This window comes from Garra rufa, chromosome 11 (genome assembly GCF_049309525.1).
Source record: "Garra rufa chromosome 11, GarRuf1.0, whole genome shotgun sequence".
Lineage (NCBI taxonomy): Eukaryota > Metazoa > Chordata > Actinopteri > Cypriniformes > Cyprinidae > Garra > Garra rufa.
Genome location: NC_133371.1, coordinates 41,361,624 through 41,379,121, shown reverse-complemented (window position 1 = coordinate 41,379,121; position 17,498 = coordinate 41,361,624). Strand labels below are relative to the sequence as shown.

General features: G+C 32.5%; 1 protein-coding gene across 1 annotated transcript in view; it reads right to left on the bottom strand.

Moving 5' to 3' along the window:
- Nucleotides 1–17,498, bottom strand: part of iqsec3b (IQ motif and Sec7 domain ArfGEF 3b) — a 36,798-nt gene that overhangs the window by 4,924 nt on the left and 14,376 nt on the right. The window contains exons 6-11 of the mRNA XM_073850215.1: nucleotides 14,211–14,372; nucleotides 11,610–11,732; nucleotides 10,745–10,911; nucleotides 8,606–8,745; nucleotides 951–1,076; nucleotides 734–841 (exon numbers count right to left, since the gene is read on the bottom strand). Of these exons, the coding sequence (XP_073706316.1) occupies nucleotides 734–841; nucleotides 951–1,076; nucleotides 8,606–8,745; nucleotides 10,745–10,911; nucleotides 11,610–11,732; nucleotides 14,211–14,372 (826 nt within the window). The remainder of the gene's footprint in view (nucleotides 1–733; nucleotides 842–950; nucleotides 1,077–8,605; nucleotides 8,746–10,744; nucleotides 10,912–11,609; nucleotides 11,733–14,210; nucleotides 14,373–17,498) is intronic.

The window sequence follows — 17,498 nt, the reverse complement described above, 5'->3', positions numbered from 1 at the left end:
TAAAAAAACACACTTAGCCTTTTAGAAGACATTGTGCTTATTATAATTAAACATTATTATATTATATTATATATATTTAAAAAAAAATATATATATATATATATATATATATATATATATACAGTATAATATTATAAAAAAAAGAAAGTGTCCATTGGAATTTGGGTTAAAAACTAACAAAATGAATAATCTGCATTTTTATATTAGAATCACACTCTTTAGAAGCAACCAGATATAAGGTGATATAAAGGTTGTTTGTTTATTTATTAATAATATTATTTATTTATGATTATTAAAAGGCAATATAACAAATTTTCTTTTTAATTTTTTTTTTACTTATCAAAAGTAAGTCATTTCATCGTTACCCAGTAAACTAACTATAACTATACTATATTCTTTACCATATATATGTAGCAATAGCCAAACATACATTGTATGGGTCAAAGTGATTGATTTTTCTGCCAAGAAAATAATATTACATAGGATATTATGTAAAGATCATGTTCCATGAAGATATTTTGTAAATTTCCTAACATAAATATAACAAAACTTATTTTTTTGATTAGTCATATGTACTGCTAAGAACTTCATTTGGACAAATTTAAATGGTTGTATCTCGGCCAAATATTGTTGTATCCTAACAAACCATACATCAGTGGAAAGCCTATTTATTTAAATGGACCTTTATGACTGGTTTTGTGGTCCAGGATCACATATATATTTATGTGTTTGCATTCTTACACTCATTCTCAAACAGATGAAACTGCATTCCCAGTAAGCCCATGGCCTTGCAGAATGTATATGTGGCGGCAGTCTTCTTCTTAGGGCATAGTTTGAGGATCTAGCATCACAGAACAAAAGAAAGAAAAAAAAGAATTTTTTATTTTCAGTTGTTTGTGTGTACATGTTTGAATATAATTTTCATGTATGAACACACGTGTGTCTCTCACCACTATCAGGTCATTGAAGAGGAACACCTCCCTCTGATGTGAAGCCTGTTTCTGCGGTTTATTCACATCGGTGACCTCATAGAGTCGACTGCAGCACACCAGCCTACGGTGAGGAACTGACAGTATCTGCCGAAGAAAGAGAGAGATCAAATTTCAGGTGAATTCAATTCAGAAGGTGCACTTTCCATCAGCACAGGAAATGAAAAGAGGGATGTCTGATGCAGCATGGGCTGAAAAGTGAAATTAATATTTTATATGGAGCTAGAATGGTTTGCAGTGCTGTCATGTGAAATCTGAAATTATAGCACCAAACTAATGAGCACTTTTAGTCTCAAGTCTCCTGTTTTTATAGCTTACGCACTGATAAATTCATTCACACAGCTGTTAGCATACAGAGGTGGGAAAAATTAATGACCAGAAACTGTAATGTGAATTTCTCCTGTTTTTGCTTTGAGCGCAGTTTATTTTTACCTCATCATGTTAATCAAACTTGAGACTGGCAAAAGTTTTTGGGGTAATATAAGTTGAAATCTATTTTTAAGCTTTAGACTTACATATGAAACTCACATTGTGCATTATAGATTTAACACAAAAAATATTTAGAATGTAAATCAAATACATTACATTGTTTTTCTGAATCTGGAACAAATTATTCTCATGAGCGAGTTCTTTTTAGTGAATCAAAAACATAGAACACAACCAGTGTTGTCTGATTGTGGAATAAATGATTCTTTTGAGTCGGTTCTTTTTAGTGAATCAAAAACATAGAACACAGCCAGTGTTGTCTGATTGTGGAATGAATGATTCTTTTGAGTTGGTTCTTTTTAGTGAATCAAAAACATAGAACACAGCCAGTGTTGTCTGATTGTGGAATGAATGATTCTTTTGAGTTGGTTCTTTTTAGTGAATCAAAAACATTCAGCACAAGCAGTGTTGTCTGATTGTGGAATGAATGATTCTTTTGAGTCGGTTATTTTTAGTGAATCAGAAACATGAAGCACAACCAGTGTTGTCTGATTGTGGAATGAATGATTCTTTTGAGTCAGTTCTTTTTAGTGAATCAAAAACATAAAGCACAACCAGTGTTGTCTGATTGTGGAATGAATGATTCTTATGAGTCGGTTCTTTTAAGTGAATCAAAAACATTCAGCACAAGCAGTGTTGTCTGATTGTGGAATGAATGATTCTTTTGAGTCGGTTCTTTTTAGTGAATCAGAAACATGAAGCACAACCAGTGTTGTCTGATTGTGGAATGAATGATTCTTTTGAGTCGGTTCTTTTTAGTGAATCAAAAACATAAAGCACAACCAGTGTTGTCTGATTGTGGAATGAATGATTCTTATGAGTCGGTTCTTTTAAGTGAATCAAAAACATTCAGCACAAGCAGTGTTGTCTGATTGTGGAATGAATGATTCTTTTGAGTCGGTTCTTTTTAGTGAATCAGAAACATGAAGCACAACCAGTGTTGTCTGATTGTGGAATGAATGATTCTTTTGAGTCGGTTCTTTTTAGTGAATCAAAAACATAAAGCACAACCAGTGTTGTCTGATTGTGGAATGAATGATTCTTTTGAGTCGGTTCTTTTTAGTGAATCTGAAACATAAAGCACAACCAGTGTTGTCTGATTGTGGAATGAATGATTCTTATGAGTCGGTTCTTTTAAGTGAATCAAAAACATAAAGCACAACCAGTGTTGTCTGATTGTGGAATGAATGATTCTTATGAGTCGGTTCTTTTTAGTGAATCAAAAACATAAAGCACAACCAGTGTTGTCTGATTGTAGAATGAATGATTCTTTTGAGTCGGTTCTTTTTAGTGAATCTGAAACATTCAGCACAAGCAGTGTTGTCTGATTGTGGAATGAATGATTCTTATGAGTCGGTTCTTTTTAGTGAATCAAAAACATAAAGCACAACTAGTGTTGTCTGATTGTAGAATGAATGATTCTTTTGAGTTGGTTCTTTTTAGTGAATCAAAAACATTCAGCACAAGCAGTGTTGTCTGATTGTGGAATGAATGATTCTTATGAGTCGGTTCTTTTTAGTGAATCTGAAACATAAAGCACAAGCAGTGTTGTCTGATTGTGGAATGAATGATTCTTATGAGTCGGTTCTTTTTAGTGAATCAAAAACATAAAGCACAACCAGTGTTGTCTGATTGTAGAATGAATGATTCTTTTGAGTTGGTTCTTTTTAAGTGAATCAAAAACATAAAGCACAACCAGTGTTGTCTGATTGTGGAATGAATGATTCTTTTGAGTCGGTTCTTTTTAGTGAATCTGAAACATAAAGCACAACCAGTGTTGTCTGATTGTGGAATGAATGATTCTTTTGAGTCGGTTCTTTTTAGTGAATCTGAAACATAAAGCACAACCAGTGTTGTCTGATTGTGGAATGAATGATTCTTTTGAGTCGGTTCTTTTTAGTGAATCAGAAACATAAAGCACAACCAGTGTTGTCTGATTGTGGAATGAATGATTCTTTTGAGTCAGTTCTTTTTAGTGAATCAAAAACATAAAGCACAACCAGTGTTGTCTGATTGTGGAATGAATGATTCTTATGAGTCGGTTCTTTTAAGTGAATCAAAAACATTCAGCACAAGCAGTGTTGTCTGATTGTGGAATGAATGATTCTTTTGAGTCGGTTCTTTTTAGTGAATCAGAAACATGAAGCACAACCAGTGTTGTCTGATTGTGGAATGAATGATTCTTTTGAGTCGGTTCTTTTTAGTGAATCAAAAACATAAAGCACAACCAGTGTTGTCTGATTGTGGAATGAATGATTCTTATGAGTCGGTTCTTTTAAGTGAATCAAAAACATTCAGCACAAGCAGTGTTGTCTGATTGTGGAATGAATGATTCTTTTGAGTCGGTTCTTTTTAGTGAATCAGAAACATGAAGCACAACCAGTGTTGTCTGATTGTGGAATGAATGATTCTTTTGAGTCGGTTCTTTTTAGTGAATCAAAAACATAAAGCACAACCAGTGTTGTCTGATTGTGGAATGAATGATTCTTTTGAGTCGGTTCTTTTTAGTGAATCTGAAACATAAAGCACAACCAGTGTTGTCTGATTGTGGAATGAATGATTCTTATGAGTCGGTTCTTTTAAGTGAATCAAAAACATAAAGCACAACCAGTGTTGTCTGATTGTGGAATGAATGATTCTTATGAGTCGGTTCTTTTTAGTGAATCAAAAACATAAAGCACAACCAGTGTTGTCTGATTGTAGAATGAATGATTCTTTTGAGTCGGTTCTTTTTAGTGAATCTGAAACATTCAGCACAAGCAGTGTTGTCTGATTGTGGAATGAATGATTCTTATGAGTCGGTTCTTTTTAGTGAATCAAAAACATAAAGCACAACTAGTGTTGTCTGATTGTAGAATGAATGATTCTTTTGAGTTGGTTCTTTTTAGTGAATCAAAAACATTCAGCACAAGCAGTGTTGTCTGATTGTGGAATGAATGATTCTTATGAGTCGGTTCTTTTTAGTGAATCTGAAACATAAAGCACAAGCAGTGTTGTCTGATTGTGGAATGAATGATTCTTATGAGTCGGTTCTTTTTAGTGAATCAAAAACATAAAGCACAACCAGTGTTGTCTGATTGTAGAATGAATGATTCTTTTGAGTTGGTTCTTTTTAAGTGAATCAAAAACATAAAGCACAACCAGTGTTGTCTGATTGTGGAATGAATGATTCTTTTGAGTCGGTTCTTTTTAGTGAATCTGAAACATAAAGCACAACCAGTGTTGTCTGATTGTGGAATGAATGATTCTTTTGAGTCGGTTCTTTTTAGTGAATCTGAAACATAAAGCACAACCAGTGTTGTCTGATTGTGGAATGAATGATTCTTTTGAGTCGGTTCTTTTTAGTGAATCAGAAACATAAAGCACAACCAGTGTTGTCTGATTGTGGAATGAATGATTCTTTTGAGTCGGTTCTTTTTAGTGAATCAAAAACATAAAGCACAACCAGTGTTGTCTGATTGTGGAATGAATGATTCTTTTGAGTCGGTTCTTTTTAGTGAATCAAAAACATAAAGCACAACCAGTGTTGTCTGATTGTGGAATGAATGATTCTTTTGAGTCGGTTCTTTTTAGTAAATTAGAAACATAAAGCACAACCAGTGTTGTCTAATTGTGGAATGAATGATTCTTTTGAGTCGGTTCTTTTTAGTGAATCAAAAACATAAAGCACAACCAGTGTTGTCTGATTGTGGAATGAATGATTCTTTTGAGTCGGTTCTTTTTAGTGAATCAAAAACATAAAGCACAACCAGTGTTGTTTGATTGTGGAATGAATGATTCTTTTGAGTCGGTTCTTTTAAGTGAATCAAAAACATAAAGCACAACCAGTGTTGTCTGATTGTGGAATGAATGAATCTTATGAGTCGGTTCTTTTAAGTGAATCAAAAACATAAAGCACAACCAGTGTTGTCTGATTGTGGAATGAATGAATCTTATGAGTCGGTTCTTTTTAGTGAATCAAAAACATAAAGCACAACCAGTGTTGTCTGATTGTGGAATGAATGAATCTTATGAGTCGGTTCTTTTAAGTGAATCAAAAACATAAAGCACAACCAGTGTTGTCTGATTGTGGAATGAATGATTCTTATGAGTCGGTTCTTTTTAGTGAATCAAAAACATAAAGCACAACCAGTGTTGTCTGATTGTGGAATGAATGATTCTTTTGAGTCGGTTCTTTTTAGTGAATCAAAAACATAAAGCACAACCAGTGTTGTCTGATTGTGGAATGAATTATTCTTTTGAGTCGGTTCTTTTTAGTGAATCAAAAACATAAAGCACAACCAGTGTTGTCTGATTGTGGAATGAATGATTCTTTTGAGTCGGTTCTTTTTAGTGAATCAAAAACATAAATCACAACCAGTGTTGTTTGATTGTGGAATGAATGATTCTTTTTAGTGAATCAAAAACATAAAGCACAACCAGTGTTGTCTGATTGTGGAATGAATGATTCTTTTGAGTCGGTTCTTTTTAGTGAATCAAAAACATAAAGCACAACCAGTGTTGTCTGATTGTGGAATGAATGATTCTTTTGAGTCGGTTCTTTTTAGTGAATCAAAAACATAAAGCACAACCAGTGTTGTTTGATTGTGGAATGAATGATTCTTTTGAGTCGGTTCTTTTAAGTGAATCAAAAACATAAAGCACAACCAGTGTTGTCTGATTGTGGAATGAATGAATCTTATGAGTCGGTTCTTTTAAGTGAATCAAAAACATAAAGCACAACCAGTGTTGTCTGATTGTGGAATGAATGAATCTTATGAGTCGGTTCTTTTTAGTGAATCAAAAACATAAAGCACAACCAGTGTTGTCTGATTGTGGAATGAATGAATCTTATGAGTCGGTTCTTTTAAGTGAATCAAAAACATAAAGCACAACCAGTGTTGTCTGATTGTGGAATGAATGATTCTTATGAGTCGGTTCTTTTTAGTGAATCAAAAACATAAAGCACAACCAGTGTTGTCTGATTGTGGAATGAATGATTCTTTTGAGTCGGTTCTTTTTAGTGAATCAAAAACATAAAGCACAACCAGTGTTGTCTGATTGTGGAATGAATTATTCTTTTGAGTCGGTTCTTTTTAGTGAATCAAAAACATAAAGCACAACCAGTGTTGTCTGATTGTGGAATGAATGATTCTTTTGAGTCGGTTCTTTTTAGTGAATCAAAAACATAAATCACAACCAGTGTTGTTTGATTGTGGAATGAATGATTCTTTTTACTGAATCAAAAACATAAAGCACAACCAGTGTTGTCTGATTGTGGAATGAATGATTCTTTTGAGTCGGTTCTTTTTAGTGAATCAAAAACATAAAGCACAACCAGTGTTGTCTGATTGTGGAATGAATGATTCTTTTGAGTCGGTTCTTTTTAGTGAATCAAAAACATAAAGCACAACCAGTGTTGTCTGATTGTGGAATGAATGATTCTTTTGAGTCGGTTCTTTTTAGTGAATCAAAAACATAAAGCACAACCAGTGTTGTTTGATTGTGGAATGAATGATTCTTTTGAGTCGGTTCTTTTAAGTGAATCAAAAACATAAAGCACAACCAGTGTTGTCTGATTGTGGAATGAATGAATCTTATGAGTCGGTTCTTTTAAGTGAATCAAAAACATAAAGCACAACCAGTGTTGTCTGATTGTGGAATGAATGAATCTTATGAGTCGGTTCTTTTTAGTGAATCAAAAACATAAAGCACAACCAGTGTTGTCTGATTGTGGAATGAATGAATCTTATGAGTCGGTTCTTTTAAGTGAATCAAAAACATAAAGCACAACCAGTGTTGTCTGATTGTGGAATGAATGATTCTTATGAGTCGGTTCTTTTTAGTGAATCAAAAACATAAAGCACAACCAGTGTTGTCTGATTGTGGAATGAATGATTCTTTTGAGTCGGTTCTTTTTAGTGAATCAAAAACATAAAGCACAACCAGTGTTGTCTGATTGTGGAATGAATTATTCTTTTGAGTCGGTTCTTTTTAGTGAATCAAAAACATAAAGCACAACCAGTGTTGTCTGATTGTGGAATGAATGATTCTTTTGAGTCGGTTCTTTTTAGTGAATCAAAAACATAAATCACAACCAGTGTTGTTTGATTGTGGAATGAATGATTCTTTTTACTGAATCAAAAACATAAAGCACAACCAGTGTTGTCTGATTGTGGAATGAATGATTCTTTTGAGTCGGTTCTTTTTAGTGAATCAAAAACATAAAGCACAACCAGTGTTGTCTGATTGTGGAATGAATGATTCTTTTGAGTCGGTTCTTTTTAGTGAATCAAAAACATAAAGCACAACCAGTGTTGTCTGATTGTGGAATGAATGATTCTTATGAGTCGGTTCTTTTTAGTGAATCAAAAACATTCATCAAAACCAATAAAGTCTAGTTCACAAACAAATTATTCTTATAAGCCAGTTCTTATTGGTGAATCAAAAACATGCAGCACAACCAGTGTTGTTTGATTCTGCAACAAATGATTCTTTTGAGCCAGTTCTTTTTAGTGAATCAAAAACATTCAGCGCAACTAGTGTTGTCTGACTCTCCAACAAATTATTATTTTTGAGCTTTCTTTTTGCAAAACAAAAACATTCATCAAAACTAATAAAGTCTAGTTCACAAACAAATTATTCTTAAAAGCCGGTTCTTATTGTTGAATCAAAAACATGCAGCACAACCAGTGAATCAAACACAGCTTACAACTAGCTGTGAGGCTTAAATCTGTGACTGTTCATATGACAACATTGCAGATTACACATTTTGTCAGCAATTTTTTAATCAATCTCATCTTTTGGCAATGTAGGCCTAATTGCACTTATTTTGTCAAAATATGCATTCTTTAAAAGTGTTAAGAATAATTAAGAAGAATCACTAGTCATTTATGTCTATAGCACAGTTCAACACTTAGTGTTAGAGGTTGTTCAAATCACTTACACTAGTATGAGTGATAGTAATGCTGATCTTTGGCTCAGCAAGCCCCACTAATAAGTGTAATGTTGAGAAGCCAGTTGTTCGGTCAGATATCTCACTGTCTCTAATCACCTTTTCAAATCTGTAACAAGCGCAAACCGAACCGAAAGGTGATGCACTTTTCACATTTAAGTGACCTTTTTGTAGAAATGGTAGAGAAATGACTCACCGTCTTCATTCCAAGAATGCTTTGCTCCACTCTGGTAACATAAGTCACATGATCCTCGTTGGATCGCAGCTCCCTCTGCTGAATCCGCTCGTAAATCCCAGCTAGCATCTCCCGTGGAATGTCTGCACCGTCATCCACTCCTGAAGATGAATTTAATTATTTATTACTTTTTTAACATTAAAATACTGTGTACTTGAATGTGTATGAATTGCTTCTGTAATAGGAAAAACACTTTTGTTATAAATGAAGCAAAAGTATATTTCAAATCTTTGTAAAGGTAATTGCTACTTTTGATCTCATAATTCTGATATTTTTCTAACAATTCACAATTCAGACTTTTTTTTTTTCAAAATTGCACGTTTATATCTTGCAAATGTGAGTTATAAACTGACAATTTTTGACTTTTTTACTCAGAATTTTAAAATTTCTAAATTTTGAAATGCTAACTTGGAAATCTTAGAAACATTTGGAATTCTAAACTCACTTCTCAGAATTATGAGTTTACATTTTGCAAATGTAAGTTGTTCATTGTTAAATTTAAACTCAGAATTCCTCGGGAAAAAAGTCAGAATTATGACAAAAAAATCCAAAGATAAGCTCTGACATAATTCTGAATTTTTTTTTCTCAGAATTGCACATTTATTTTTCAGTAGTCATAAATGAGGAAATTGTCAGAATTATAAACTCAATTAATATATTGAAATTATGAGTTTATATCTCTAAATGCTAGTATTAACTCAGAATCCTGAGAAAAAAAATCTGAATTTTAAACTCATATTTGAATTTTTTTTTTCTCAGAACTGAAATTTAAACTTAGAATTCAGAAAAAAGTCAGATTTATAAACTTGCAATTCAAACTGTTTTCTCAGAGTTGCGAGATAAATTCAGAATTCTACTCACAATCTAGACTTTTTACAGAATTTTGAGTTTACATTTTGCAATTGCAAGTTATTCTTTGTGAAATTTAAACTCTTAAAAATTTGAATTCTAAGGAAGAAAGTCAGAATTATGACAAAAAAATCAAAATGATAAACATTTCTTTCTCAGAATTAAATGTTTATATCTTGCAAATGTGAGTTATAAATCAGCGATTCAGATTTTTTTTTTTTTTACTCAGAATGTTAACATTTTGAAATTTTAAATGCTAACGCAGAATTCTGAGAAAAATTCCGAATTCTTAACTAACAATCAAGACCTTTTTTCTTCAAATTCTGCATTTACATTTCGCAACTGCGAGTTATTCATTGTGAAAAGTAAACTCTGAATTCTGAGGACAAAGTCAGAATTATGAACTCAATTTATACTTTTTTCTCTGAATTGCAAGTTAATAATTTTGAAATATTAACAAAGAAATAGGAGAAAAAAAATTTAATTTGAATTTTTTTTTCTCAGAATTTCACAATTGTTTAATTCAGAGATAAAAGTCAGATATATGAACTTGCAATTTAGAGTGTTTTCTCAGAATTGTTTTCTCAGAGTTACGAGTTTGTATTTGCAATTGCAAGTTATTAATTTTATCATTTTAACACAGAAATATGAGAAAAAAATCTGAATTATAAACTTGGAAATGTTTCTCAAAATTGTGAGTTTATTATTTGCAATTGTGAAATATCAACTCTCAATTAGAAGAAAAAAGTTTAAACTGTGAGATAAAAAGTGACAATTACCATATTTTTTATATTTTATTCCATGGGAAAAAATAAGCTTCCATAAAAATCAGAAGTGTCACTATGTAGATTTTCTAAAGTAAGGATTTATCTGGCCGGTGGTGAAGTCCCATCAGAAACCAGAGCTCGACTAATAGCATGCTCTGATTTTGTTCCAGTCCCCATTTCTTTACATCTGACTTTAAAGTACGGCTCTCTTATGCCGTATGTGTTTGTTATATCTGCGGAAAGTAGGCAACAGATCAAAAACGATTTGATCAGAAACCAGGAATTGGTCCAAGACACACACACGCACACTGCCTACGCTCCTAGGAGATAATCAAAATGTCTCTTTTGATATGAAAAAAATGCAAATTTAAACATGAAGATGGAAAGCTGATTAAAATTGGCGAGATTTAAAATCAAATATCCGATCTCCGACCTCAAAAAACACCAACAGGCTTTGCTTTTAATTAACGACATATAAACACACCTCGTAGGTTGCGTATGAAGTCTTCCAGCAGCATCTTGCGCTCTGGTTTGATGTTGGGACTGTACATATCTGTGTTCAGCAGCACGATAGCGAAGGCCAGGATAAAGATGGTGTCAGGGTTATGAAACTGCTGCACCACATCAGGGTTGCACATACAATACCTCTGACTGAAAGAAAGAACATCATCAATGCGCATTATAGTAAAATGGATAAAATTACCATAGTTAAAGGAGTAGTTCACTTTCAGAGCAAAAATTTTCAGATAATGTACTCACCCCCTTGTCATCCCAGATGTTCATGTCTTTCTTTCTTCAGTCGTAAGGAAATTATGTTTTTTGAGGAAAACATTTCAGGATTTCTCTCCATACAATGGACTTCTATGGTGTTTAAACCTCCAAAATGCAGCTTCAAATGGCTCTAAACCGATCACAGCTGAGGTAAGGGGATCATTTTTTTTTTTTTTTAATTACAATTTATATGCATTTTAACCTCAAATGCTTGTCTTGTCTAGCTCTGTGTGTACTCTGTGTAGAAATTAAAAAGTATATAAATTGTAAATGTTTTTAGAAAATGACAGATCGTTTTGCTAGATAAGACCCTTCTTCCTCGGCTGGAATCATTTACAGCCCTTTGAAGCTGCATTTAAACTGCATTTTGGAAGTTTAAACACCATAGATGTCCATTATATGGAGAGAAATCCTGAAATGTTTAACTCAAAAAACATAATTTCCTTACGACTGAAGAAAGAAAGACATGAACATCTTTGATGACAAGGGCGTGAGTACATTATCTGTAAATTTTTGTTTTGAAAGTGAACTACTCCTTTAATCTGGAAAATCTGGTGTGTGTCTAGACAATGACTCACCTGAATGCTTCAATGAGTCTCTCGACTTTTTGAGCTTCTCCTTGCACTCGCACATGAGCCTGAAACTTCCTCAAAGCTTCGTCCAGCTCCAGCATAGAGAAATCCATTTCATCCACCACACAGCTGAGAGAGAGCAAGAGAGACACCACATAAAACTCATAAATGTTCTCTGTTTAAATTAAGAGCCCAATTTATGAAGCGCCAGCACTGTAAGAAATGAAAATGTGCCGTTATTACCTTCAGTGGCTGGTTCTTAAATTATAACCCCCATCCTGAATATGCGGGTATATTCATATGTTGGTTAATTTAAGCTAATGCAGTCAGGTTAATTCACTCTAATCTTAATGTCCCTTTTCAGTTCAGTAGAGTTTGTTAATGAATACTGCAGTTTAATAATATTTCCAATTATATTTTTACATTTTGATTGCATTGTATCGGCAATGACAGTTCTGACTATGTACATACGCTACCAGTTAAAAGTTTTTTTATGTTTTGAATGTTTTTTAAGGAAGTCTCTCCTGCTCACCAAGCATGCATGGAATATTTTTACTTTTTAAAATAACAGTTTTTTTATTATTTATTTGTAAAATGTAATTTATTCCTATGATCATTACTTATCATACTAATATGCTGATTTGCTGTTCAAGAAAAATGTATTATTATGTCGAAAAAAGCTTAGTATGTTTTTTTCTTTGATGAATAGAATGTTTAGAAGGACAGCATTTTTCTGAAATTATTTATCTTTGTCTTTATCTCTATTTAAAGCATCCTTGCTAAATAAAAGTATTAATTTCTATCACCCCACCCCTTCATAAAAATAAAAAATAAAATACTGCCTCCAAGCTTTTGAATAATATAAGTGTATAATTCATCAAAGAATCCTGAAAAATATGTACTCAACTGTTAATAATTTAATAATAAATTCTTTTTGAGCAGCACATTAGCTGATTTCTGAAGGATCATGTGACACTGAAGACTGGAGTAATGATGCTGAAAATTCAGCTTTGATTACTGGAAGAAATTACATTTTAAAATATATTCAAATAGAAAACAGGGCCCGTATTCACAAAACATTTTATCTTAGCACTAAGAGTTATCCTAAATAGCAGTAAAAGTTTTTAGCTATAAGTTTTCTCTTAGAAGTCTTACGCTAAGAGTAAGGGTGGGGTTGACCTCGTTGCTATGGATGATGTCAGCATGTTCATTAACTATGCACACCGTGATTGGCTGATAGGGGAACGGTCTCTGTCAGAGATTTGTTCATAGAAATATTGTAGAGCATGATATTAAGTTGCCATATTCAAATAAAGTTTTTTTGTTTTTAATGTTGCCATCAAGATTTTAAAATGCAGGCTAAGTGTCACAAATTAAAAAAGTATGTGTTCAGCTGATAATCAGCCTATGTGTGCTTCTCATAATTAGCTGATATGCATTTAAACAGCCTTTTTTATTACCAGAATAGAATAATCATGGCTGATAAGATAAAAGAAAACCAAACTGGATGCAATAACAGCTGTTACTTCTTGCCCAATTTGTTAATGAAAACAAGGATATAATCAAAGGAAAATTTGAGAGGAGTTGGAACAACCTCCAAAACCAAAAAAATTGTGTGGGAAAAAAACATATGTGTGCAAATAAATACAGAGTGTTTCTAAAAAGTTTATGTTCAGCAACAGCCATTTTAGTTGGGATTTGGTCTTAGTGACTTTGGAGTCCTCCTGACTACTCCTAATGTTTCACAGATTTAGGAGCTAGTTTGAGCACTAAAATGCTTTGTGAAATACACTTAGAGCGAAAATTTAGGAGTCCTAAATTTAGGACTGACACACACCCACTATTTTTAAGATTTTCTCCTAAATAGGCAAATTATGAGCTACTTTTAGCCTAAAGATGTTTTGTAAATACGGGCCCAGGTATTTTAAATATTAAAATATTTCAGAATTTTACTGCTTTTGCTGTACTTTGGATCAAATAAATCCATGCTTGGTAAGCAGAAAAGACTAAAAACATGAAAAATCTTACAGTTCAAAAACTTTTGACTGGTAGTGTATGTTATTTGTCTGTTGTGTTTATACTGTATTGTGGATATTCATTTCATTTTTGAATAAGTGGGATGTTTATGTATTATTGTTATTATTATTAGTTATAATAGCAGTAAAATATTAACAACATTAATATGTTGTATATGTTTTATATTTATGTAATTAAACTATACTACTTAACTTGAAAATATATACTATATTTAACTATATTTTGTACCTACAAGTCTGTTTTTTATAATGTTCATACATCATTTGTCTATTGTGTTTCTATTATTTTTCATATTTCATATTTAACTTTTATAATCTGTGCCTTGTTGTTGTTTTTGTTTCAGTGCATTGGAAGCTTTATTTCTTATCAAGACAAACATACTGTAAGTATGCAGAGCAGTTTTTAAGTCAGCTAGTATTGTTAATCATTTTTCAAGGCTTCTTATAAATATTTTATATGATTTAGGACTGCATTTTGGCTTTATCAGACAGATGATGTGTAATTGTCTGCAAAATGACTATGATACAGAGAAGAGTACAGCGCATAAAACGTTATGAAGACACAACTCACTCTAACACATCTCTGTTGAACTGCCTCTTGCTGTTACCCAGGAACTCTCCAATCATCTGCCGACTCAAACCCTTCCTCTGCAGCAGGAAGTGAGCCACACCGATGGCTGTGTCCGGAATAAAGCCCCTGGATATCAGGAACTGGATGCCTTTGTCTGGATTTCTGCAGGAGGAACAAGATGTAGGTGAGGGCTGACAACTGATTTGTTTCTTTCTCAAGAAGCTATATATAATAAAATTCATTAGGAAAAAACATTATATTATATAATAATATGAAATACCGTATTATTTCATGTGCATTTTCTTTTTATTTATTTGCATTTTTTATATATGTCATTGTAAATTGTAATATTTCACAATAAGTGAACCTGGACCACAAAACTAGTCTCAAGTAGCACAGGTATATTTATCGATTTTTCTTTAGGGTATTAAGCGAAGATCATGTTCCATGAAAATATATGGTTAATTCCTTAAATATAAAACGTAATTTTTAATTAGTAATATGCATGGCTAAGAACTTAATTTGGAAAACTTTAAAGGTGATTTTCTCAATATTAAGATTTTTTGCACCCTCATCTTTCAGATTTTCAAATAGTTGTATTTTGGGCAAATATTGTCCTAACAAACCATACATCAATGGAAAGGGTCATATATGTGACCCTGGACCACAAAACCAGTCTTAAGTCGCTGGGGTATATTTGTAGCAATAGCCAAAAATACATTGTATGGGTCAAAATTATTGATTTTTCTTTTATGTCAAAAATCATTAGGAAATTAAGTAAAGATCATGTTACATTAAGATTTTTTGTAAAATTCCTACTGTAAACCTATCAAAAAGTTAATTTTTGATTAGTAATATGCATTGTTAAGAACTTAATTTGGACAACTTTAAAGGTGATTTTCTCAGTATTTTGATTTTTTTGCACCCTCAGATTCCAGATTTTCAAATAGATGTAGTTCGGCCAAATATTGTCCTATCCTAACAAACTATACATCAATAGAAAGCTTATTTATTGAGCTTTCATATGATGTATATATATCTCTGTTTTGTAAAATTTAACCTTATGACTGGTTTTGTGGTCCAGGGTCATATATTACTGTTTTGATCTTTTTTTAAAAACAAAAAAATCGTAATAATTCCAAATTTTTGACCGATAGCATACACAAACAGTTAAAAATTATTTAAGGATTTTTTTTTTGTAGAAACCATTTATCAAAATTCTGCTGATTTCTGTCCAAAATGGAAAAAAAGGTTTGCATGTGTATGTGTTAAGAGAGATATTCATAGCTACAAACATACAGTATTTACATGCAGATTATTCTTTCCACGTCAGTTAACATCTTGCAGACATTCTGTTCGAGAGACGCAATCGTCCATATGTGCATTGCAATGTCTATTTTAGCAGCCCGCAGGCAATAAAAACAGGACTGAGCAGCTTATATATTATGCATGTTCACAACTCTTCAAAAGTCTAGAGTCAGTAAATTTTTAAGAAATGAATCATTAAATTGATCAAGAGTGACAGTAATGGCATTAATATTGTTCAAAAAGATTTCTTTTTCAAATACATCTTTTATTTTTTATTCAAAATTCAGCTTTGCATCAGAGGAATAAATTAATATAAATACGATAAATTAATAAATATATTTTATAATTTATATGAAAACAGTTAACCTGTTTATAATTATAATATTTCACAACTGTAATGTTTTTCTCTCATTTTGATCAAATAAATGCAGCCTTGGAGAGTAAAAGAGACCTACTGTACTGACCCCAAACTTTTTCTCTTTTCTTTTTTCAGTCCATGGCATTTGAGGTGTAAAATTATGCCAATAATGACATTTAAACACCTTCCTCTTAGAGATGATTAAGATTTAATGTAGATTTTTTTGTATAGCCTACAAGTCTAGACAGTTAAACAAATTTATACACTTTGCCACTCAACATTACTACTAATTATATAATGCTTATCACAGAAACTCACATACTGACCTTAAACCTATTTCTCTCAATTAAAAAAAGAAAAATATGAATAATTTACTCAAATCTTGCGGGCATTTTGCAATTGCAACGCATAAAAATCATAAAGATGCAATAGCGAAACAGATGTTTTAATTGTAATTTCAAAGTAATAAAATGACTAAAACTAAAACTGAAATAAAAATAATTAAAATACATCAAAATATATAGGAAAAAACTAGTATGAATAAAATGTCAAAGCAACAACAACAAAAAAGAAACTAAAATAAAAACTACTAAAGTTGAAATAAAACTATATAGAAATATAGAAAAAAAGTTAAAGCAACAAAAAAAATACTAAAAACCTAACATAAATTAAAAGCTAATTCATTATTACAGAAGGTTCAAACGCTCACTGATGCTCCAGAAAGAAAAAAAAAAAACATGCATTAAGACCTGGGGGGTGAAAACTTTTGAACAGAATAGAGATGTGTACATTTTTGTTATTTTGCCTAAATATCATATTTTTTTCATTTAGTACTGCCCTTCAGAGGCTACAGAAGAAGTTACATGTTTCCCAGAAGACAAAATAAGTTAAATTTACCCTGATCTTCAAATTCAAAAAGTTTTCACCCCCTCAGCTGTTAAAGGAGAACTCCGGTGTGATTTTGACCTAAAGTGTATTGAATGATACCGAGTGTGAACGTACCTTGCATATCTCATCTCGGTTTGTGTCCAGCTGTCCGAAATCTGGGGTCAGTTAGCCGATGCTCACAACAGGTTGTCAATGAGAGTCAACAGGGCATCGGAGTAGCCATGTAAATAAATCACTGTTTTACGCCATTTACGAGGCACAAAGTAGCTCCACACTTCATTGGTAGACTTCCAAGGGCCCTGACATTTAAAACGAGACATTGAGAACTCAGAAAAAGCACCGGTAGTTTATTTACAAGAAGATTTATACAGACAGTACCTGGAAGATAAAATCCGGTCGCCGCCATCTTGAACTTCAACAGTATCAACTTATCAGGTTGTAGTTTCCTTGGTGCTCGACACTCGACTTATCGTGACTAAAATTAAGATGGCGGCGACCGGTCTGTTCCTGGTGGAAAATGTCTGTATAAATCTACTTGTAAATAAACTACCGGTGCTTTTTCTGAGTTCTCAATGTCTCGTTTTAAATGTCAGGGCCCTTGGAAGTCTACCAATGAAGTGTGGAGCTACTTTGTGCCTCGTAAATGGCGTAAAACAGTGATTTATTTACATGGCTATTCCGATGCCCTATTCACTCTCATTGACAGCCTGTTGTGAGCATCGGCTAACTGACCC